The sequence below is a fragment of the Garra rufa genome, chromosome 20 (genome assembly GCF_049309525.1).
Source record: "Garra rufa chromosome 20, GarRuf1.0, whole genome shotgun sequence".
NCBI lineage: Eukaryota > Metazoa > Chordata > Actinopteri > Cypriniformes > Cyprinidae > Garra > Garra rufa.
In genome coordinates this window covers 34,953,338-34,977,988 of record NC_133380.1, presented here as the reverse complement: position 1 = coordinate 34,977,988, position 24,651 = coordinate 34,953,338, and the positions used below count along the sequence as shown (strand labels likewise).

General features: G+C 36.0%; 1 protein-coding gene across 2 annotated transcripts; it reads right to left on the bottom strand.

Annotated features, from left to right (window-relative positions):
* Positions 1-2,052: 2,052 nt before the first annotated feature.
* On the bottom strand, positions 2,053-24,275 carry med16 (mediator complex subunit 16). Of its 2 annotated transcripts, none has more exons than XM_073825946.1 (14): positions 23,799-24,275; positions 21,922-22,029; positions 18,066-18,235; positions 17,545-17,976; positions 16,234-16,339; positions 15,476-15,631; positions 14,350-14,567; positions 14,077-14,283; positions 13,787-13,997; positions 8,262-8,395; positions 7,977-8,169; positions 7,671-7,884; positions 2,997-3,080; positions 2,053-2,454 (listed from the first exon to the last, which is right to left on the bottom strand). In XM_073825946.1, the coding sequence occupies exons 1-14, from the start codon at positions 23,980-23,982 to the stop codon at positions 2,328-2,330; spliced, it is 2,544 nt and encodes an 847-aa protein (XP_073682047.1). In that variant the 5' UTR covers positions 23,983-24,275; the 3' UTR covers positions 2,053-2,327. The 2 variants fall into 2 exon arrangements, with proteins under 2 accessions (XP_073682047.1, XP_073682048.1); XM_073825947.1 differs by having other exon boundaries at positions 2,054-2,454; positions 23,841-24,275.
* Between the last annotated feature and the right edge of the window lie 376 nt (positions 24,276-24,651).

Here is a 24,651-nt window from a genome sequence, read left to right as displayed (position 1 = left end):
CGCAACTCTGTTTCTAAATGGCTCTGGGTTGGAGCTAAACTCTGCAGAGCTGTGGCCCTCCAGGAATTGAGTTGGAGACCTCTGTTGTAGAAGCTTTGAAGCTGCACTGAAACTGTAATTCAGACCATCAACCTGTTGGCCACCATTGAAGTCCTCTATATGAAGAAAAATCCTATAAAAAAAAAAAAAAAAAAAAAAAAAATATATATATATATATATATATATATACATATATATATATTTTTTTTTTTTTTTTTTAAATGACCACCAATTTTGAAATTAATTTTCTTTTTTTGCTTTCATACAGTCTGCTTATGGGGGTCAACTGTGGCTGCATTGAAACGAAAAGAGTATGAACTCCCAGCAAGCTGTTGCCACTGAAGGCTTGGAGAGATGCCCAACGGCCCGCTGGCCATGTCTCTGCTGAGCACCCTGTGCCGTGATGACCTCTTGAATCAGAGCCAAAGCACAGTGGTTGGCCAATACAATCTTCCCCTTGATTTCCATTGATTCCTGTGGACACATACTCAACACTGTCCCTGCAGTTAAAGAGTGCTGTTATTGAAGTATCTGTCAACAGGTAAGTGACTATTCTAATGGTGTTTCTAGATCTTTTGTATCTATTAAGTAAGGAATAATTGATGACAGGCCATTGAATTATTAGGGGTGTGCATTATTTTCATAGAATTCAATGGGCAGAAGTCAATTATTCCAGGTACACTACGGTTACTTCACCTCAAGACTTCGATCAGATGATATATTTCAAGACATTTGCCCGTTTTTTGCCCTTAAAACACTATTTGTGAGTAGGATTTATTTCATACGCAGCTCATCCAATGCCTTCGTTACTAATTCCAAAACGTAATTTTAGACCTCGCAACGACATTTGAGCGTTTGATAGCAAACTAGTTAATAATGAAGTTTAGACAGACTGACAGACGGCAAGAGAGAGGGAGGGAGATATAAAGCTCATGAACTAATAGTAAAACTTTAAGTTCATTTTCTTCAAGACCACGCCGTTGTTACCTCACTTGTGAAAACTGTCATGTAGTTTTTAAGTTAAAGTTTAAGTTAATCAACAGAACAGCGCTAGCAACATTAGCACGTATGCTAACGTGTGTGCGCGTCTGTAAGGGAGAGAGAGTGGGAGAAATAGAGTATGTGCTTTCCGTATGTAATAAAACATAATTTTGTGGCAAAAACATGGTAATAACCTGTAGTTTTTATCCTATTGTTTACTGTATTTATTTATTTGGCCAGTGTCATTGTGGATTTTGGTTATTTTGGTGTTTTAAGCTGTAAGGACCTTTAAAAACACTGAAATCGTGTGTCAAAGTGATATTAGTCTCGCGTAGCCAGACCTTCAGACTAACGGCTGAAGGTCTGGAATTCATGGCAGCTTTAATTGGCCAAGGCCCGCCCATAAGGCCGTTTGACCGACATATCAAACAACCAATCACAGTTCGTTTCGTTCAGCGTCACGTTTCGGGGCGTGGAAATGCCCCCACAACAACAGACTGGCGTGCAACTAGTCAGTCACTGAAATAACCAGCATTGAAAGTTAAATAAGAAGAGGGAGAACAAGCAGTAAGTCAGTAATTTGTTCGCGAACGTCGCAAAAGTGTATAACAACAATGGCGTCTGCATAAGAACCTTTTAGCAAAACGCCGAGTAAATCAGTCTGCGCTTTGTTTCCCGGCGGACCGAAAATAAACGCGACACTCGCGTCTACCGGAAATCCGGTCAAATTCAACTAATCAGATGACGACTTCGACATTCCTGAAGTGTTTTCAGTTAAGTGTACCATATGCATCAGACATTTAGCCAACGTTCTGTGGGCGTGACGTCTGAGGCTGAGACTAAAGTGATATAGACATGTAATGCGGTCAAGTGCTGCCTGGAACTACGTTCACTGTGCGTTTCCCTAAAAATAACGCACACCATTAGAGCGTTAGTCAGCCAATCAGATTCAACAGCCCCGTAGTATAATGTAAAACAATATGCTGATTTGGCAGTGAAAAGGCATGTTGGATATATAACATGGCTGTTTATCAGGTTTAGCACCTTCCAATGGTTGTCGAAAGACACTTTTATGAGAACAACATTTATTTTTATTACAAAAATGTTTATTACCTACTACAACATTACAAAACAAAATGCCTGGTTCATATTTACAACAGCAAAGAAAGTCAGCAAAGACATCATTTACTCTCTCGCAGGACATGTTTCTAAGAAAATAAAGGTTGCTTTGTTGTATAGAACTATACGTTCGCAATGAGAGATCCATACAGCTTTAGCATTTCCCCAGTTTTCATGCGGTCTGGTCCTTATGTTAGCGTGGAGGGAATTCTTCTCCATAGACCTCCACACAGACAGTTCTTGATCCAGCGCTGCTCCCACTGTCTCATGGCGTTGGTTTTATTTGGGGATCTCAGCATGGTGACACAGCCACACCTAAACAGACCAGAGAGACAGAAGCTCATTGAGGAGTGCTGCTAAATATAGTCTGTGAGAGCAGAGTCTTGGTACAGACGCCAGCATCATATGCGAAGATGAAAGATTTGCAGGCTCAAAAGAATGCAATCTGTTTAAGTCTTATTTTATTAGCCTTTATCCTTCACAAACTGTGCAGCAGTCATTAAAACTCTTTCTCACTCTGTCTCTAATCAGTAAGGTTAAAGAAATGAATGCTTTTATTCATCAAGGATGCATTAAATGGATCAAAAGTGACAGTAAAGACATGTATGTTATTCTATTTCAAATAAATGCTGTTCTTTTGAACTTTCTATTTATCAGAATCCTGAAAAAAAAAGTACCAATTTCATCATGTGACACTGAAGACTAAAGTAATGCTGACAATTTAGCTTTGCATCACTGGAATTAATTACAACATACTGTACAATTTCATATAATATTAATCATTAAAATACACATTTTTTTTTTATAAATAAAAAAAAAAAGTTTGTATTCAAGGAAATTTTATTCCAAAGTGATACCTGGTGCAGGCTTTGCTGTCCTCTGTTGGAGAGATGCCCAGATGTAAACATCGCAGGTGGTCCATCCTCTGAGATGCTGGACTTCTGAAATAACACAATAAAAATGGAAATGCATTAACCACTGACAACAAATAAACCTATTATCAGACAATTTACTGACAAATTAGTTGCTGTCACAAATAGTATGAATTCAGTCATTTTGGAGGTTGGCTCTAAAATGGGTGTATCTCACAATTCTGACACTTTTCTCACAAATGCAAGTTCGCATCTCACAATTCTGACTTTTTTTCTTGCAATTGCGAGTTTCCATCTCGCAATTCTGATTTTTCTTGCAAATTTATATCTCCCGATTCTGACTTTTTTTTTTTGAAAATTCAAGTTTATATCTTCCAATTCAGATTTTTTTGCACATGCAAGTTTGTATCTCACAATTCTGCCTTTTCTCGCAATTCTGACACTTTCTCACAAATGCAAGTTTGTATCTTGCATTTGTGACTTTTTCTCGCAAATGCAAGCTTGAATCTCACAATTGTGACTTTTTTCTCACAAATGCAAGTTTGTATCTCCCAATTCAGATTTTTTTGCAAACACAAATTTGTATCTCCCAATTCTGACTTTTCTTGCAAATGCAAGTTTGTATTTCACAATTTTGACTTGTTTTTCTCACAATTCTGACTTTTTTTTCCTCACAATTTTGACTTTTTTTTTCTCCTAAATGCAAGTTTGTATTTCACAATTCTGTCTTTTTCTTGCAAATGCAAGTTTGTATCTCGCAATTCAGATTTTTTTTCTCGCAAATGCAAGTTTGTATCTAGCAATTTTGACTTTCTTACAATTCTGACTTCTTATCAAACTAGGTTTGTATCTCACAATTCTGACTTTTCTCTCAATTCTGACCTTTTTTTTTTGCAAATGCAAGTTTGTATCTCGCAAATCTGACTTTTCTCACAAATGTAAGTTTGTATCTCACAATTCTGACTTTCTTCTCTCTATTCTGACTTTTTTTCTGGCAAATAGAAGTTTGTATCTCACAATTGTGACTTTTTCTCACAAACTAGGTTTGTATCTCACAATTCTGACTTTTCTCTCAATTCTGACCTTTTTTTTTGCAAATGCAAGTTTTTATCTCGCAAATCTGACTTTTTCTCGCAAATGCAAGCTTGAATCTCACAATTGTGACTTTTTTCTCGCAAATGCAAGTTTGTATCGGGTTGCACGGTATACCGGTACTACGGTAGTATTGCGATACTAAAGCTTAAAAATACCCGCGGTGCCATTGCATTTTTGAAACGGTAGTATCGTATACGCACGGCAGGAACACTGTTTAAAACGTTCATTTGAACATGCACACCAAAATGTCTTTCTGCTGTGCTTTGTGTAGTACAGGCTGTCTCTACGCTTCATATGGTATCCAGTGTTTCCCGACGCTTCAGTTCAGTTTGAAATGAGAAGGTGCACGCGCACGTCGTTGTTCACGCTGCAGTTTATCAGAAGAGAGGGTCTGATTCAGACCGTCTGATGTTATTTAAAAAAAATAGCAGTTCAAGAATCGCTTATTCAACATATTTATAGTTTTTTCGTATTTTCATTCCTTTGCCCACTTTTAGAACAGGTGAAATAATTCGTTTCTGGAAGGATCGTTGATCACGAATGCAATTCCATTCATTAACATACTAGCTGCTTTCCACTTGGTTCTTATTAATCATTATATATTTTTTATATATTATAAATTAATGTTTTAATATATAAGCTGCTTACTTTCAAGATATGCGAGCAAAAATGCTCCTGACAGTTCAGCAAGATGTTTTTGTTTCGTTTCTGTGTTCGAATCCATATCTGCGTTGGTTTGGGCGAATCGCTGATTCACTTCATAAAAACAGTCATTTGATTCACTCCTGAATGATTCAGCTGTTTTGAAAGAATCGTTTGAACGACTCAGTGATTCAATCACAAACACTGCTGCCACCTGCTGACGGGTTTAAGTTTCTCATCATATTACATTCTTTCCCATAATATTTCTATATTCAGAGTTTTGTATTTAAAACATTAATCTGTAATCTATTATTTATGCAATTATAAATAAAGCCTAAATGTATAAATACCACATATAAATGTCACTTCATGCAGCTTCTGCGCATTGCTAAGATGAGTAATGTTGACATGATTTCATGGAAAACAATAGCCAGTCATTCATTCACATTAATGAAGTATTCAGAGAAAAATGTTGTCTGTTTTCATTTACATCTTTTTATTTATGAAACTTTGATTCATTTTGTAGAATAGAATTTTAAATGAACAAAATACTGCATGGTATCGCGATACTACTTGGTATCGTGATACTTCAGCTGGTATAGTATCGTAAGTCATTTTTATGGTATCGTGACAACCCATTCAGATTTTCTTGCAAACACAAATTTGTATCTCCCAATTCTGACTTTTTTCTTGCAATTGCAAGTTTTCATCTCGCAATACTGACTTTTCTTGCAAATGCAAGTTTGTATCTCACAATTTTGACTTTTTTCTCACAATTCTGACTTTTTTCTCGTAAATGCAAGTTTGTATTTAACAATTCTGTCTTTTTCTTGCAAATGCAAGTTTGTATTTAGCAATTCAATTTTTTTGCAATACAGACAGTTTTCTCACAAATGCAAGTTTGTATTTCACAATTTTGACTTTTCTTGCAATTCTGACTTTTTTCCTCGCAATTTTGACTTTTTGTCGTAAATGCAAGTTTGTATTTAACAATTCTGTCTTTTTCTTGCAAATGCAAGTTTGTATCTCGCAATTCTGATTTTTTTTCTCGCAAAAGCAAGTTTGTATCTAGCAATTTTGACTTTTTTCTCACAATTCTGTCTTTTTTCTCGCAATAGACAGTTTTCTAACAAATGCAAGTTTGTATCTCACAATTCTGACTTTTATCCTCACAAATGCAAGTTTGTATCATGCAATTCTGATATTTTTCTCGCAAATGCAAGTTTCTCACGATTCAGACTTTTTACCTCACAATTTAGACTTTTTTTTTCTCCGAATTGTGAGATATAAACTTGCAATCATGAGCTATAAGGTCCAATTCTTAGAAGTAAACAAGATTGATATGTTATTAGAATTGGCAGTTTATCTCACAATTCTGACTTTATTTCTCAGAATTGCAAGATTGTATCTTGCAAGTCAGATTTCTTTGCAAATGCAAGTTAGTATCTTGCAATTCTGACTTTTTTCCTCGCAATTCTGACTTTTTTCTCGCAATTCTGACTTTTTTTTCTCTCACAAATGCAAGTTTATATCTTGCCATTTTAGAATTTTTTTTCTCACAAATTCAAGTTTGTATCTCACAATTCTGATTTTTTTTTTCACACAAATGCACATTTGTATTTAACAATTTGTTTGTATCTCACAATTCAGATTTTTTTCTCGCAAATTCAAGTTTGTATCTCACAATTCTGACCTTTTCTCACAATTCTGATTTTTTGTTCACACAAATGCAAGTTTGTATTTAACAATTTGTTTGTATCTTGCAATTTAGCCTTTTTCATGAAAGGCAAGTTTGTATCCCGCAATTCTGACTTAATTTCTCAGAATTGCAAGTTCATATCTCGCTGACTTTATAACTCACAATTGTGAGTTTATATTACACAAATCAGAGAAAAGTCAGAATTGCCAGTTTATATCAATAAAAAAAATGTTTCTCTTCGCAGTTTTGCGAAAATTTTCTTTTTTGAATTACCTAAAAAAACACTTGTGTGAACATAACTTTTTTCGATATATGGGAGTTTTTGCTAAATTTTTCCACATTTTCAATTCAAAGGGTAATAATAAAAAACCTTGATCTTTTATCTTGATCTTGGTCTTTTTAATACAATGTTTACAAATAGTTAAATAAAAATAATCTTAAAATAAAATAGTTACATAGTCTATGGCAGCGGTTCCCAATTCCAGTCCTCGCGACCCACCGCTCTGCACATTTTGTGTGTTTCACGCATCGCTTCCGACATTTGTTCTATTCCAACGTTACTGCCCTTCGAAGTGGACATCACAGGATATTCCGCCATTATTCATTAGTTCGAAGCGAGCGTATGTGTTCCATTTGAAGGTCATTAAAGGGTGCGAGACGTAAATTTAAAATGCATTTATTTACAGATGCACTTATGTCACACTTCTCTAGTAAGTTTCATCTGTGTGCGAAGACGCTACATGCGGTGGCGTAGCGCAAATATGTGAATGAATGTTTCGAAGTATAGTAAACAGATTTCCCCCGCTTAGGGAGAAGGGAGCAATGAACACTTTGCAGGGACCATGTCAATCGGATCGCAGTTCCTGCACGGACCTCACTTCTAATGAGCTGGTTATCTGAATCAGGTGTGTTAACTAAGAGAGACATGCAAAATGTGCAGAGCGGTGGGGCGCGAGGACTGGAATTGGGAACCGCTGGTCTATGGTACCAAAATTGGTATTGAGAACTGTGATATTTTAGTAGTATTGTTATCAACTAGGGTTGCAAAAATGCTGAAAATATCTAGTAAATTTCGGAAACATTCCAGAAAGTTTGGAAACTTTCCAGGATTTTTGGAAAGTTTCCGGAAATTTTCCACCCCTATTATCAACTACTAAAGTTTTTGTACTGTGGCAACAATATTTTAGGCAAACTATCCATTGAAAAAACACATAATGGCTCACCTGAACACCTCCACCTGTGCGTTGGGGTTGACTCCGGGCAGTGTGTACGGTTTGCCAAACTGCAGTCTGAGTGGGTGTTTACTCTGGATCTTAGTGATGACACCATCGTTGATGGGCAACCAGTCCATGCTAGGTACCAGGAGCTGACTGGGCAGCAGACAGCACTCATCAATCAACGTCTCATCCGGGTCCTGTGGGTGACTCTCATCTCGAGCTGCCGGTCAAAAGAAAACAGCAATACAGAGTTTGTTTTTTAACAGCTCAACTGAAATGTTGGCTCAAAGTGTGTCAGAGTGTCTAACTCACAGCAGAGCCAGAGTTTAGTGAGCAAGCGGAAGAGCAGAAACATGCTGTCCTGGTTGTCAGATGTGGCCGTGTAGATGGGCAAACAGCCTGGTTTCAGCAGGCCCCAAATACGGATCATCACCAGCATCTCTCTGAGCATGCCCAGAGACGCACCGTCCCGCAGGAACCCAAACCCTGGACGCACAATGGAGCCCTGCAAATATATTCAGACATAAAGCACCATGTTAAACTCAAACTTGCCAGCACAATGACTGTTAAAGTTAAAGATCATCCAGTTGAGCTCACCTGGTTGGGCAGGTTGGCCAGCAGATAAAGAACGAAGTCTCCCACCCACTGAATCAGCTGCTGGAGTGACTGAAGGGGTTGTCCGTCCAAAACAAACTCCTCCGTTTTCAGGTTGATCATCACCTTATCAATGTCTGAAAACATTAAACGATCAGAAATCACCATTAACGTGTATTCTAGGGCTGGGACTCGATTAAAAAAATTTAATCTAATTAATTAGAGGCTTTGTAATTAATTAATCGAAATTAATCGCATTTTAATCACATATAAATATTTGACCTGAGAACAGTGAGAAGTAAGATTTTTTACATGGATTTTTAGTATACCATTGAATAATGACTGAATACATAAGCTTAAGCAACAAAATATTGTTTATTTTTGTTCAACCAAGTCCAACAGACCAGTGCAATATTGCCATTAAGTGTAGCAAGAGGCACGTTCTTTAACGAGTCTTTCATGCCGAGAACTCTGCTCTTGTGTTTGCTTAATTATGCATTTAAACGTTAATGACCAAACCTATCATTATAAATGTTGCTGCACATGGAATATAACGCGGATAACATTTAAAAAATATTTTTTATCAGGTTACACACTGATTATTTATCACTCAAACCCCTTTCTCTACCTGTCCATTGGTCACGCATATCCTCCATGTTTGTAGTTTTTTAACACTTTTTATGCGTGTTTGTAGTTCTAATCGAATCCTCGTTCACGGCGCAGTGTGTTGCGGGCAATATTAACCGTAAAGAGTGTGCATTGACCGTTAAGTAGTAGACCATCCGGGAATCTTTGGAATACTTTTTTTAAACATACTACGATTTGGGACAAACAATACTATTTAGGACGGACCAGCTTGTCTGAACGCTAGTTGGTGCTGCAGTATAATCGGTCCGCCGAATCTCATCCAGTGAGAAACGTTCCGCGGTGCAAAACTAAGTGCGATTAAAATGCGTTAAAAATTAACGCGTTATTTTTGTGTAATTAATTAATCTAAATTAACGCGTTAAAGTCCCGGCCCTAGTGTATTCACATTCACAAAATAAAAAAACCCCCAGTAATTTTCTGTTCAGTAGCAGTGTTGGGGGTCATGCATTACAAGTAGGGTTGGTTATTATTTGAATTTTATCGATTCCGGTTCCGATTCTGATTATCGATTCCGATTCTTATCGATTCCTAATTCTGATTCCAATAAAAAAATAATAATAAAAAAAAAAAAAACATTAAAAAGTTTTAAGTCAATCATTTAGATGTCAGACATATTTATTCTGTCTTTTGTCTATGGTTTTATCAAAACTTTCCACAGAAAAAACAACTAGACTAATAAAAATTTCAAACATTAAATTGTTAAAGACAAGTAATAAAATAGGAACAAACAAATAAATTAGCAATAGCATAAATAAATAAAAACGAACAAATGTCAGGTCCAGAAATTGAAATAAAAAGTTTTAAAAAGTTTCATAAAATAAATCAATTTGTGCTACAAAAAAAAAAGAAAATAAATAAATAAAAATGTCATTTTACTTACACAAGATATAAATGAATTAATCTGTAAATAAACTTATAAAAAGTATAAGCATGGTTCATGTAGGCATATATGATCAAAGTAAATTAAGAATATTGTTGACTAATATAATTATTAATTAGAAGTGCTTGTGAAGCGGGGATTACTACAAAATGAACATGCACAAAACTACACATTTACTCATATTATGATTTATTCTTAATAAAGAAGTGAATGACACTTGAAACCTGCGCAAGGGGTTTGCGTTATTTGAATCAGAATATGAAGCAGTCACGTGATTGTGTGCAAAAACTAAGCTTTGTACATCACAGGTCACATGGTTATGGCAAAACAAATCAAGCTCCAGTACAGAGCTTTACTGTTTTTTTTATACATGCTTCGAAGCTTCGGTGTCGAATATCACATCACATCACTACTTTTTAGTATGTTATTGTAGCTCGAGCATTCAAGCTCCTTGTTTCTCTTTGTTAAACTTGAATGTATTCTTTTTTTTTTCTGGCATTGTCATGTGATATTATTATATTTAATTTTATTTATTGTTTTTATTTATTTTAAATGTAATTTAAATGTATGTGTGTGTACTTCTAACATGTTTGGTTGGTCAAATAAATTCAAATCAGAGCATCTTCCGTGTCTGGAATGGATGTATTCTTGAGTCTATAAGGTAACAATAATATAATAAGATAATCTAGTTTGAAATGGGTTTGGCTTGTTTGAAAATTTTGGTTTCGTCTATACTACTAGGTACTTATACTATATTGACTGGGTTGAATAGAATTGCATTACTAAAAAGAGAATAAAATACAACTTACACTGACTAAATGTCATCAGATTTCATTGACTAAAACGTCACACAAAGACTAGACTAAAACTAAAATTAAAGCAGGCCACCAAAAACAACACTAGTCCTGTGAATAATCTATAACGCGATTATAAACGTTCTGAAATCATCCCCATTCCAAAGAAACCCAAAATAACAGGACTTAACGACTACAGACCTGTGGCGCTAACATCTGTCGTCATGAAGTCGTTTGAGAAACTGGTTCTGGCTTATCTGAAGGACATCACCGGACCCTTACTGGACCCCCTGCAGTTTGCTTATCGTGCAAACAGGTCTGTAGATGATGCAGTGAACATGAGTCTACATTTCATACTGCAGCATCTGGACAAATCAGGGACTTACGCGAGGATCCTGTTTGTGGACTTCAGTTCAGCCTTCAACACTATCATCCCAAACCTCCTCCTGCCCAAACTAACTCAGCTCTCTGTGCCCACATCAGTCTGTCAGTGGATCAACAGCTTCCTGACAGACAGGCAGCAGCTAGTGAGGCTGGGAAAATTCTCATCCAGCACCCGGACTATCAGCACTGGCGCCCCTCAGGGTTGTGTCCTCTCCCCACTGCTCTTCTCCCTGTATACAAATGACTGTACCTCCAAAGACCCCTCTGTCAAGCTCCTGAAGTTTGCAGACGACACCACACTTATCGGCCTCATTCAGGACGGTGACGAGTCTGCTTACAGACAGGAGGTAAAAGAGCTGGCTGTCTGGTGCAGTCATAACAACCTGGAGCTCAACACGCTCAAAACTGTGGAGATGATCATAGACTTCAGGAAAACCCCCCCTGCTCTCCCCCCACTCACCATCATGAACAGCACTGTAAACACAGTGGAGTCATTCAGGTTCCTTGGAAATACCATCTCTCAGGACCTGAAGTGGGACATTCACATAGACTCCATTGTGAAAAAGGCCCAGCAGAGGCTGTACTTCCTCCGCCAGCTGAGGAAACTCAACCTGCCACAGGAACTGCTGAAACAGTTTTACTCTGCCATCATTGAATCCGTCCTCTGCACTTCAATTACCATCTGGTTCAGCTCAGCTACAAATTCTGATCTCAGAAGACTACGTCGGATAGTCCGGACTGCTGAGCGAATCATTGGTACAACCCTCCCTACCCTTCAAGATCTGTACTTATCCAGAGTACGAAAAAGGGCTGCCAAAATTACTCTGGACCCCTCACATCCAGCACACTCACTTTTTGAACTGTTACCATCCGGTCGGCGCTACAGAGCACTGAGCACTAGAACGACCAGACACCGAAACAGTTTCTTTCCTCAGGCAATCCATCTCATGAACACTTGATCGTGGAACATACAACACTATACATTCTTTATTCATTTTTCCGTTATTTATTTAAAGCACATACTTACTCCATTCGAATGTCTTTGCTATTTTTGCACATTGTCTGTCTTGTATACCTCTATATTGTTCTTTTTATAATATGTATCGTCTTGTCACTGTCTTTCTGTAGCACTGTGGAGCTCTGTCACAAAAACAAATTCCTAGTATGTGCAAACATACCTGGCAATAAAGCTCATTCTGATTCTGATTCTGATTCTGATTAGAATATTCGCTTCACGTTTGGTGTGCACAGCATTACAGCTGCGAAAAATATAACTTTTCGATTTTTTTTATTTTTATTTAAAACCTGTTATAAAAAAGCCTCATCCTCTGTTTTGTGGGATCCCTCAGGGATCTATTTTGAGTCCTCTTTTGTTTAGTATTTACATGTTACCCTTGGGTCAAATTACTATCTCCTCTAGTCTGGGTGCCCTTAAAACCAGACTGCCAGAGGGTTACTGTAAATGTAAATGTCTGCTGTGCACCATTTTCCTGATGCCATCAGGGTGGCGTGTGCACTGGTGGCTTGGGCCCATCATCACTGCTTGCAGCTATATTTTAAAGTATTTTTTTTCTTACATTTATATCTTAAGCTTGTATTTTTAAATTGTTTTGTACTATTATAACTTCTTATTGTAAAGCACTTTGTAACTTTGTTTTAAAAGGTGCTCACACTCAAACTAAGCAGTTTTCTGTTGGTCAGTGCGGCAAATCCATGTGACCAACTTGAACATTGGCAAAATCTGCATGGGGAACTTTTTTCCCCTTGCACGAAACTCCCAATTGTGCGAATTCCTATCGAAATTAATGGAAGTTGACTGCAAAATTTTCAAAGCAACGGTAAAAGTGACCACACCTTCCATCAAAACAACACAATCAAAACAAAAACAAAAAAGTGATAGGAAGTGTTGATTATTAATTGTCATACAATAACAATGTACATTATCAGTCAAAAGGTTGTTTTTTTTTTTTTTAAAGAAGTCTCTTCTGCTTGTATTTTTATTACTTAAAATAACTCTCTTCTATTCGAATATAATTTAAAATGTAATTTAATTCTGTAATGTCAAAGCTCCAGCCACATAATCTTTTAGAAATCAGTCTAATATTCTGATTTGCTGCTCAAAAACATTTATTATTATTATTATTATGTTGAAAACAGCTGAGTAGATTTTTTCAGGTTTCTTTGAATAGAAAGTTCAGAAGAACAGCATTTATCTGAAATTAGAAATCTTTTGTAACATTGTAAATGTCTTTATCATCACTTTTTCAATTTAAAGCATCCTTGGTGAATAAAAAAGTATTAATTTCTATAATTTCTTTCCCAAAAAACTCTAAGCTCCAAGCTTTTGAATGGTATATGTTACAAAAGGTTTTTATTTCATATAAATGCTGATCTTTGGATCTTTCTGCTCAACAAAAAATCCAGAAAAATATATATTTTTAAATATACATAATAATAATAATAATAATAAAATGTTTCTTAAACAGCAAATCAGCATATTAGAAATCTTAAATTGAAAATTTTACTGTGCAAAAGCTTTTGACTAGTAGTGTAAGCCTAAAAAAAAAAACTTACAAAAAAAACTTTGTTTTACTTTGATGCTGTTAAAATAAAAAAAATTATATCATATAATAATTTTCTTAATGTCTTTAAAAATGTAATTTTTTCCTTATTGGGATGGAAAAATAACTAAAATATAAACTGCACAATTATTGTGCTTATCTTAAATTATTGTGATAAGATGAAATAACGACAATCTGATATTTAATTATTAATTACAAAAGGACTACTCTTAAGCATTTTGTAGGATGGCGGGTTTTTACCGGTGTCAGTGTTTTTGGTGCAGATCTCAGAAAGTCTGTCTCCAGGGCTCTTGTCAGGGGTGTTGAGCACATGAGGTCTAAGTAAAGACTTCAGCGTGGAGCTGATGGCGATGAGGAGCAGTTTAGCGTGGAAATCACAGGCTCTTGCTGCAGTGGCAGATGACAGTTTACATAGAGATGCCTTCACTGCTACTATACGGGTGGACAAAACCTTCACCAGAAAAACACAACAAAGTCAAAAAAGAAAAATGTTTTGAAGTCAAAATCTCTGTAATAGCAGACTGATCTACCTGCTGAAGTGCTTGGTTTTGTCTCATGTACTCCTCGTGAAGCTTCTCCAGAAGGTTATGCACCATGCCGGGCTGTGCGTGGAGCAGGACATCCCACCAGTCGTATCCCGTCACCATGCAGTACTCCAGGAGAAACAGCAGGTGCCGCAGAAGTGTGTTCATGTCCAACATTTGGCCCATGGATGGAGACACTCGAAGCATGTGCAACTAAAATCAAAAGAGGACAACTATAAGATCTGAGAGTGCTTCTGTCATGACTAGATGTTGTCATACCTTGCCATGATTGTCCACTCCCACCAGAGCCAAAGATGTCCAGGAGAACTGAAGGGCTTTGAAGTGCAGCGTCGGCCCCCCGGCTCTCTGGCGTTTAATGGCAGGTTCTTCTCCAACACGCTGGGAGGAACCAGAGGAACCGTAGAACACTCCCATGGTGTGCAGAGAAAGGCGATGGAGAATTTGGATGCTGCCATCATGGAACGCCAGGGCAAGACCTGAGGACAACAAAATAATCATCAACATAATCTATCTTAAAGGAGTAGCTTACATCTAGAACAAAAATTTACAGATAATGCACCCCGTTGTCATCCAAGATGTTCATGCCTTTCTTTCTTCAGTCGTAAAGAAATTATGTTTTTTAAAGAAAGCATTTCAGGAATTATCTCCATATAGTGGACTTCTATGGTGCCCCCGAGTTTGAACGTCCAAAATGCAGTTTAAATGCAGCTTCAAAGAGATCCAAATGATCCCAGCCGAGGAATGAGGGTCTTATCTAGCAAAACATCTGTCATTTTCTAAAAAAAAAATAGAAAGTACAAATTTATATACTTTTTAACCTCAAATGCTTGTCTTGTCTAGCTCTGTGTGTACTCTGTCTATTCCAGTTCAAGACAGTTAGGGTATGTCGGAAAATCCCTTTCTCATTTTCTCCTCTACCTTTTAAAATCGGCCTACATCGCTGCAGAAGTAATGACCCAGTGTTTACTAAGTGAACGTGCAAAGAAGGTCAAACGCCCTTCACAAAAAAGGTACAACAGCGATGTAGGATGATTTTGATGTTGGAGGAGAAAATGAGATGGGAGTTTTTTGACATTCCCTAACTGTCATGAACCAGAATACACAGAGTATGCATGCTAGACAAGACGAGCATTTGAGGTTAATTTTTTTTTTTTTTTAAGAAAATGACCAATCGTTTCGTTAGATAAGACCCTTATTCCTCGGCTGGGATCATTTAGAGCCTTTTGAAGCTGCATTTCAGACTTGTGTGTACCATGGAAAACCAGGCAGGAACATTTTGGATCACAACGTGGTGAGTACACTATCTGTAAATTTTTGTTCTGGACGTAACTACTCCTTTAAAGCTATGTTCCTTAAAATAGTAAAAAGGATAACACAGCCCTACCGAGGCCTGGGAAGAACTTAGTATCTGAGGCGACTTTGAGATCAGTGTTCGAGATGGAAATGGGAAGTTTAGGCAGAGCGACAGCAGACACACGCTCCAGATCATTGGTTGCAGAGAGGATACGCCACTTCAGAATCATTGGCTGCTTTTCACCCACTGAAGATGGCGAGAAAAAAAAAAGACAAACATTTGATTTCTGATGACATCAGCACATTTAAGGGATAGTTCACCTAAAAATAAGAATTACCCCATGATTTACTCACCCTCAAGGTACACGACTTTCGTCTTTCAGACAAATACAAGTGGATTTACATTAAAAAATATCCTGGCTCTTCCAAGCTTTATAATGGCAGTAAATGGGTGTTAAGATTTTGAAGCTCAATAAAGTGCATCCATCCATCATAAAAAGTACTCCACACAGCTCCAGGTGGGTGAATAAATGCCTTCTAAAGTAAATTGATGTGTTTGTGTAAAAAAATAAATCTATATTTAAAATTTTGTAAACTGTAATCCATAGCTTCCACTAACTAAAGCTTGGAAGAACCAGGAGATTTTTTATTATAACTTTGATTGTATTCGTCTAAAAAACTGTCCGTTTAAATTTCAATCAAGTCAAGGGAACTAATGCAGCATAAAGAAGCTTAGTGTATGTGTGTATATTAAAAACACTGCATTATAGTAATTTCAACATTTTCAAATTAAAAAGTGTTTAACACTGTAATGAAAAACTTTCCACATCTGGTTTAAATGTAACTTACCCACAGGTGATCGATGTTGGAAGATATTATTAACTGGGAGGCCCTCCTTCCGCAAGGACCAGCACTCCACAATGCTGCCCATCTGACTGGACGCACAGAGCAGCACCTTCAGAAACAAAGGAATCACGAAAAATCATGATAAGATAAAAGAAACAAAAAACAGCTAACAGCATGAAAATTAGGGAATTAACAGAAAAAATTATACTATATCTTAACTAGATTAAGACATTGTATTATACACACTACTGTTCTGAAGTTTTTTAAAAAATTAATTAATAATTTTATTCCACAAGAATACATTCAATGGATTCAAAGTAACAGCGAAGACATTCATAATGTTATAAAAACAATTCTATTTCAAATAAATGCTGTTCCTTTTTAACTTTCTTTTCAATAAGTAATCCTAAAAAAAATTGGTTTCCACAAAAACGATTTTCTACAATGCTTCTTAAACAGCAAATAAGCATATTGAATGATTACTGAAGGACCATGTGACACTGAAGACTGGAGTATTGATGCTGACAATTTCGCTTTGATCGCAGGAATAAATTACTTTTTCAAATATATTCAAATAAAAAAGTTATTTTAAATTGTAATCATTTTTTACAATATTACTGATTTTACAGTATTTTTATCAAATAAATGCAGCCTTTTCTGTGCATTAAATAACTAAAAAATATATTTTTTTCTCTCCAAATTGAAGAGGCCTCTTCTGCTCACCAAGCTTGCATTTATTTGATCTAAAGTACAGCAAAAACAGTAAAAGTTTGAAATATTTTTACTATTAAAAGTAACTGTTTTCTATTTGAATATATTTTCAAATGTAATTGATTCCTGTGATGCAATGCTGAATTTTCAGCATCGTTACTCCAGTCTTCAGTGTCATATGATCCTTCAGAAATCATTGTAATATGCTGACTTGTTGTTCAAGAAACATTTATTGTTATTATTATTACTATCAATATTTAAAACAGTCGAGTACATTTTGTTTAGGATTCTTTGATGAATAGAAAGAACCAAAAAATGTTTTTCCAAAAAATTTTTTTTTTCTTTTTTGAGATACAAATCGGAATATTAGAATGATTTCTATTTGAATATATTTAAAAATCTATTTTTATTAAAGTAGCATAGAATGATTTCTGAAGGACCATGTGTTCGAAAACTTTTTACTGGAAGTGTATATACAATATTATAAACATTTACTATCTGTCTAAAAATGAAAACAGCTTCTTTTCATTTTAATATTCACAAGTGTTGTTTTTTTTTGTCGCATCACAATATTATAGTGTGCCCGATTGTTCACAATCTCACCTGTTCTGAGTTTTCACGTGTGAGGAATTTAAGGTGCGTGACGGCGGGGTACTTGTCCCTCCGGACCGGGTCAGTGGTGCAACGCATGAATAGCGAGGGCAAGAGTTCGGTGTCGATGCGGCACTTCTCGTTCACCACGCTCACGCACACTTTATAGAACTGCACTGGAGAAGAGCTGCTGCCATCGGTGGCCGCCACCACTATATTCCCACCACCCGTGAAGGCGATGTCAGCCAGCGCCACGCGGCCCCTCAGCCTGCACAGGCTCTCGCTGGCCGTCAGCAGAGTCCCGTTTGGCTTGAGCAGTGACACGGTCACCAGACCACTCACCGTCACTGCTAACCAGCCCTCCATGGGCTTCCCGCCAAATAGTGTGAGAGAGGGAGAGAACTTCACCCGGGAAAACTTCTCTCCAAAGTTTGTAGAGCCAGACTGAAGAGAAACAAACAGTTTAGAGTGTTAGTGAGTTAGTTATTTACGTTTGTGTGTTTAGTTAATAGGTGGTAAGGAGATTTCCTTACCTTTTCAACATGCAGGGCGAGTTTAACTCCATTGTGTAACCAAGACAGGGCTACGATGGGGTCTCCGTCCAATGAGCTGCTCTGTGTGCACTCCCAGCTGTTCACCAGGTGCTCTGCCATTCCCCAACACTTGATCTGACCATCACCATCAGCGGACAACAGCCTCGAACCTGGTGTACCGCAACACACACAAAACACATGATGATAATAGTGAGATCACTTCAGATCTATTTGGGAAAATCTCCAGAAACCTTTCAAATACATGTCTGAACCATATTTAAAGGAGAAGTTAACTTTCAGAACAAAAATGTACAGATAATTTACTCACTCCCTTGTCATCCAAGATGTTAATTTCTTTCTTCAGTCGTAGAGAAATGATGTTTTTTGAGGAAAACATTTCAGGATTTTTCTCTGTATAGTGGACTTCTACGGTTCCCCGGGTTTGAACTTCCAAAATGCAGTTTAAATGCAGCTTCAAAGGGCTCTAAACGTTCCTGGCAGGGATGGAAATTAGCACCCGCCACCAGCCAAATGCGGGTGATTTTGTGTTGTGGCGGGTAATCTCGCTTCACTCACCGGCCACCGTGGCGGGTAAATAAAAATAACATACTTCAACCCGACGGCGTGAACTGTTGTTAAAATACACGAAGAAGAAGAAGAAGACGGCAGACACTTTTAGCGGAGGCACACCTTCAAAAAAATGTGGCGATACATCACAGGCGTTAAGAGGTCTGTTAAAATATCTTTACAATCTGCTTTTGAAGAAATATATTGTATTTCGTGCTACAGCGCACATTCTGTCAGATGCAATTCATGGCGCGTCTTTCTCAATATACTGTACAACGCGGCATTCATTCACATCAGATGATAACTCGGCGGCAGAGTTCCACTCACACAGGGGCGTAATTTCCACTGGGGACACGCTTTTCAAAATCCCGTGCACGTGCATTCAAAAGCAACTTTAATACCCTGCGTTTAGAGAGCGAATCCCCAATGTGCGCAAATTAGGCTACATAAAATATCTAGGCTGTTATAGTATGTGGGCTATAAGTTGTGTAGTTGTGAAGATAGCTCAGTATCATGATTTGGTGAAAATGTCAGTATTTTATTGAGACTTGAGATTAAATAAACTGCTCAAGTATAGTAGATCTTGTAGTATTAATTTTCACATGCAGCTACACATTGTCGGTTAAAAACATAAAGTGGCTGGTTAAAACATTTAGTGGCTGGTAGATTTTGAAATCCACCAGCCACACTGGCCGGTGGACAAAAAAGTTAATTTCCATCCCTGGTTCCTGGTCTTATCTAGTGAAACGATCGGTTATTTTCTAAAAAAAAAAAAAATACAATTTATATACTTTTTATTTTTAACCTCAAATGCTCATCTTGTCCAGCTTTGAATGAACTCCAAGTCAATACATTTGGTATATCGAAAAACTCCCATGTCATTTTCTCCTCGAACTTCAAAATGCAGATCTACCGACCCAGTGTTTACCAAGTGCAAGGAGGATCAAACGCCCTTTACAAAAAAACAATAATAATAAAACAGCAATGTAGGAAGATTTTTGAGGTTGCGGGGAGAAAATGAGTTTTTCAACATACCCTAACTGTCATAAATTATAAGAGTTCACGCAGAGCTATACAAGATGAGCGTTTGAGGTTAAAACGTATATAAATTGTCAATTTTAAGTCCCTTTTTCATAGGCTGGGATTGTTTAGAGCCCTTTGAAGCTGCATTTAAACATTTTGGAATTTCAAATTCGTGGGCACCATAAAAGTCCACTACGTAAAGAACATTGCTGAAATGTTTTCCTCAAAAAACAATTTCTTTATGACTGCAGAAAGAAAGACATGAGCATCTTGGATGAAAAGGGGGTGAGTTGTTATGTTAATATTTTGAATTTGCTTTTATTTTAATATTTTTAGTTTTAGTTTAGTTTTAATTTTTAGTAAATTTGTTAGGTGTTTTAGTCATTTTTATTACTTTTTCTTTTTTAAATAATATATTACCATTTGGGTTTAATTTTTAGGTTTTTAATTCTCATTTCAATTTTAGTTATTTACAATTAGCAGTTTTAGTGCATATTTCAGTTAGTTGAAGGTTTAACCCTGGTTTGCAGTATTTCTATCTCTATTTTACACTTCCCCTCACATTTTTCATTACTGTATAATGAAAAGTTATGAAATATTTATTAAAGTAACAAAAATAATCCTGATTTTCAGTATTTTGGTTATATATTTTACATTTGTCATTACTGAAAAAAATCTGAAATATTTTGAAAACACATTTAAAAAATAAAATAATCTCCATAATAACCTTATTTAAATTGTAAATTATTAAAGAAAAATAAGAAATTATATTTTGCATAATAAAAAAAGGATTTTTTAGGACTAGTTGCATTGTGACATTATTTGTGGATTTGTTTATTTCTTATTAAAATGGTACATTTAACTTGATTTATTTCATTTTTGTTATTTCAGTGTTATTCATATCCTATTATAGTTTTTATTCATATTTAGCATCAATTTTTATATGTTAATTTTAGGGGGGGGGGGGTTGTCTTTGTTATTTATTTATTGTTTGATTTTTAGTTTTATACTGCTCATTTCAGTTTTAGTTATTATTTTCAATTAGTAATTTTAATGCATATTTCAATTAGTTGCTCATTTATGTTTAATTTGAGTTTTTCATCTAATTATTTATTTATTTTATTTTAGATTTATTTCAATAGTTTCAGTTAAAAAAAAAAAAAAAATAATAACCCTAATTTGCATTTAGCAGTATTTTGGTTTTATATTTTACATTTCCACCTACATTTTTCATTACTCTATAATAAAAAATATGAAATATTTACTAATAAAAACACATTAAAAATAAATAAAATAATATACATAATAACCTAATTTAAATGGCAAATTATTTATACAATATAGTACCGTCTATCTAAAAGAAAAAAATAAGACAATATATTTTGGATAATAAAAAAAGCCTTTTAGGTTTAGTTGCATTGTCACATACTTTTATTTGATTATTGATTATTTATAGATTTTATTGTTTCTTATATAAATGGTTAATTATTTTATCTGATAGATATTTTATCTTAATTTATTTCATTTAGTGTTATTTCAGTATCATTCATATCTTATTGCAGATTTAATAAAATTTTGTATTAGTTTTTATTTTATATTTTTAGTTTTCATTTTAATTTGACTTTACTTTTAAGTATTTTTTGTTTCTAATTCTCCTTTTGGGTTTCAGTTATTATTTTCAGTTTTGTTTAGTTCCGAGTTTTTTTTAATCTCATATTTATATTTACTTTATTTAGATTTAATTTATTTTAGATTTATTTCAATAGTTTTAGTTTTAGATAATAATAACCCTGATTTGCAGTAATTTGGATTTATATTTTACATTTCTCCTTAAATTCTTCATCAATCTATAATGAAACCATTCGAAATATTTATATTAAAAATACATTAAATATATATAATCTCCATAAAAACCTTATTTAAATTATAAATTAGATTAAAATTTTCATAAAGTATAGTAGCATCCATTTATGCAGATTTAAATAAAATTATTACAGTGCAGTTACACACTAAAATTACTGTATTATATGAGAATACAAATGTAGAATGAAGAGAATTGAAGCAGGACAAAAAAAGTACAGTTAAATAATAAATAAGAAGAACTTGTGGTTTAAAATGTGCTTATTACGTAAATCATGTCAAAGGCATAATGTGCCTTATGCAAAAATACAGTTTAACATTTTTCATTTTTAAGTGATATATGATCTTGACATGTTCCAGATGTTCCACCCATTTCATGATTCATAAATTAATCATGATGACTGACCTGACTGATCCCATTCAAGGCAGGAAATGACCTCTGTGTGACCAGAGTTGATGGAGTACACATCCCAGGGGTGATCAGTGTCAATGATGTGTATCATATGACTCAAATCTGCAGCAGAAAAGCCATCAGTTTATAAATGAAACATTAACTTATTATTGCTGTCGCGAATACAGTACATACAGTCAAGCCCGAAATTAGTTAAGCTGCTTTTATTCAACCAGCAAGTTTTTTTTTGACCGGAAATGACACAGGCTTCTCCCAAAAGATAATAAGACGATGTACAAGCAGCATCATTGTGGAAAAAAAATATTTCTCAGCTTTTATTTACATTTGAACAAAAATTGGCATGTCCAAAATGATTCATACCCTTTGCAAACTGTCACAGTCTATGGAAAAAAATCCAAAGTTCTATACCATTCCAAATAGTCCAAGCTGTTCTAAAGCATCCTAATTACCCTGATTCATTGGGAACAGCTGTTTTAATCAACTCAACAGGTGAAAAACAGAAGCTCCCTGCTGTTGGTTTGTGGACAGTCATGGCTAAGACAAAGGAGCTCACTGAGGACCTGCGGCTGCACATTGTGACATTGTGGCTGCCCACAAGTCAGGAAAGGGCTATAAGACCATATCTAAATGTTTTGAAGTTCCAGTGGCTACAGTGTAAAGTATTATTAAAAAAATACAAGATGTTCCGCACTGTGAAAAATCTCAGAGGACGTGGTCGGAAGCCAAAAGTGACACCTGTGCTGGCCAGGAGGAGTGAGAGAGGTAAAAAAGAATCCAAGGATCACCACCAAGGACATCCTGATGAATCTGGGCTCTGCTGGTGGCAACATCTCAAGGCAGACAGTCCAACGGACACTACACACCGCTGTGTTCCAAGGACGCAGACCAAGGAGGACAACACTTATTCAGATAAGGCACACAAAAGCCCGCTTGGCCTTTGCAAATGATCACCTGGACAAAGAAGACGACTTCTGGTCTTCTGTTTTATGGTCAGATGAAACAAAAATTGAATTGTTTGGCCACAATGATGTAGCCTTCATTTGGCGTAAACAAGGAGAAGCCTTCAACCCTAAGAACACCATCCCCACTGTCAAACATGGTGGTGGGAACCTAATGTTTTGGGGGTGTTTTTCAGCTGGTGGATCAGGAAACCTAATCACAGTAAATGGCACCGTGAAAAAGGAGCAATACATCAAATTTCTCAACAACAACATCAGGCAGTCTGCAGAGAAACTTGGCCTTGGGCACCAGTGGACATTTCAGCACGACAACGACCCAAAACACACAGCAACAGTGGTGAAGAAATGGTTAGCAGACAAAAACATTAACGTTTTGCAGTGGCCCAGCCAGAGTCCTGACTTAAATCCAATTGAGAATCTGTGGAGGGAGCTAAAGATCAGGGTGATGGCAAGGAGACCCTCCAACCTGAAAGAGTTGGAGCTCATCACTAAAGATGAATGGGCAAAAATACCAGTGGAGACATGCAAAAAGCTGGTCAGCAATTATAGGAAGCGTTTGATTGCTGTAATAGCCAATAAAGGCTTTTCTATTGATTATTGAGGAGGGTATAAATAATTTTGGACATGCCACTTTTTGTTCAAATATAAATAAAAGCTGAGAGATATGTTTTTCCACAATGATGCCTCTTGTACATCGTCTTATTATCTTTTGGGAGAAGCCTGTGTCATTTCCGGTCAAAAAAAACTTGCTGGTTGAATAAAGTAACTTTAAGTCAGAATTTGCCAGGGGTGTGAATAGTTTCGGGATTGAGTGTAAGTACATCAGAACATTAAAAACCGATGCTCCACACATCTCCAATTCAGAACCAATTAAACGTGAATGCTTTTCCTCATCATTCATTTATAACTCACCAATAGGTCTGATAATATTGGTAATAAAGGCATTGTCCAGACCTTTGTCATCCTCCTCATTCTTCAGGTCAGTGGAGAAGGCGATGAGGTTTCTACATGACCAGGCGCACACCAGAGGGATTGACGGACAGTGGTTGCTTTTGGGTCTCTTCTCCCACTCGCAAACATACGCGATCTCCATCATACAATGAATTCAGCTGAATATTATGAGCACAGCTACTTTTACTGAAGAGCTTTAGTGTGAAGACTATCACAGTGCAAGTCAATAAAAGCAAACGCTTAACGTTAGCATGCCCAACACTGGACAAGAACAGAGCAAAAGAATGGGAACAACAGGTATAAAAACTGCATGCTCCTGCTGTTAAGGTAGAAAAGAAACAAATACGTTTACGTAAAATTTCCCTGGCATTCCGAAATCTATTTTATTTTCAATAACATTATCTGCACTTTGAAAAGGCGCATCACTGAGCGGCTATGTTCGCCGCTTCTTGCCGCGTTTCCAGACTCATCTACGATATGTCGCCCCCTATTGAACTGGAGGACGACTATAAACTATATATTTGACTCAAAAATCACGTTTTTTTATTCTGCATTTCAAGTAATAGCAATCATACTGCAGCTGGGTTGTTTTGATTAAATTATAATTACTATAGTGATAGTAACTCCTTTTTCCCCGTTTTTTGTTAATATTTAATGTAGTAATCATTTAATATATTGCAGGTATTTTTAAAAATGTAAACATAATGAAATCTTATGAAATATTTCTATTTAAAAACAATACAAATTAAGTAATTAGTCTCCATAATAACCTTATTTAAATTTCAAAGTATTCATACAATATAGTAACATTTGA

Bases quoted from the DNA above. Each gene is read 5' to 3' on its own strand.
- med16 (XM_073825946.1), bottom strand. From the start codon at position 23,982: ATGATGGAGATCGCGTATGTTTGCGAGTGGGAGAAGAGACCCAAAAGC. The intron at 15,632-16,233 runs GTAAGTTACATT...CGCCATCTTCAG, and splicing joins CCAACATCGATCACCTGTGG to TGGGTGAAAAGCAGCCAATG. The intron at 8,170-8,261 runs GTGAGCTCAACT...ATATATTTGCAG, and splicing joins TGGCCAACCTGCCCAACCAG to GGCTCCATTGTGCGTCCAGG.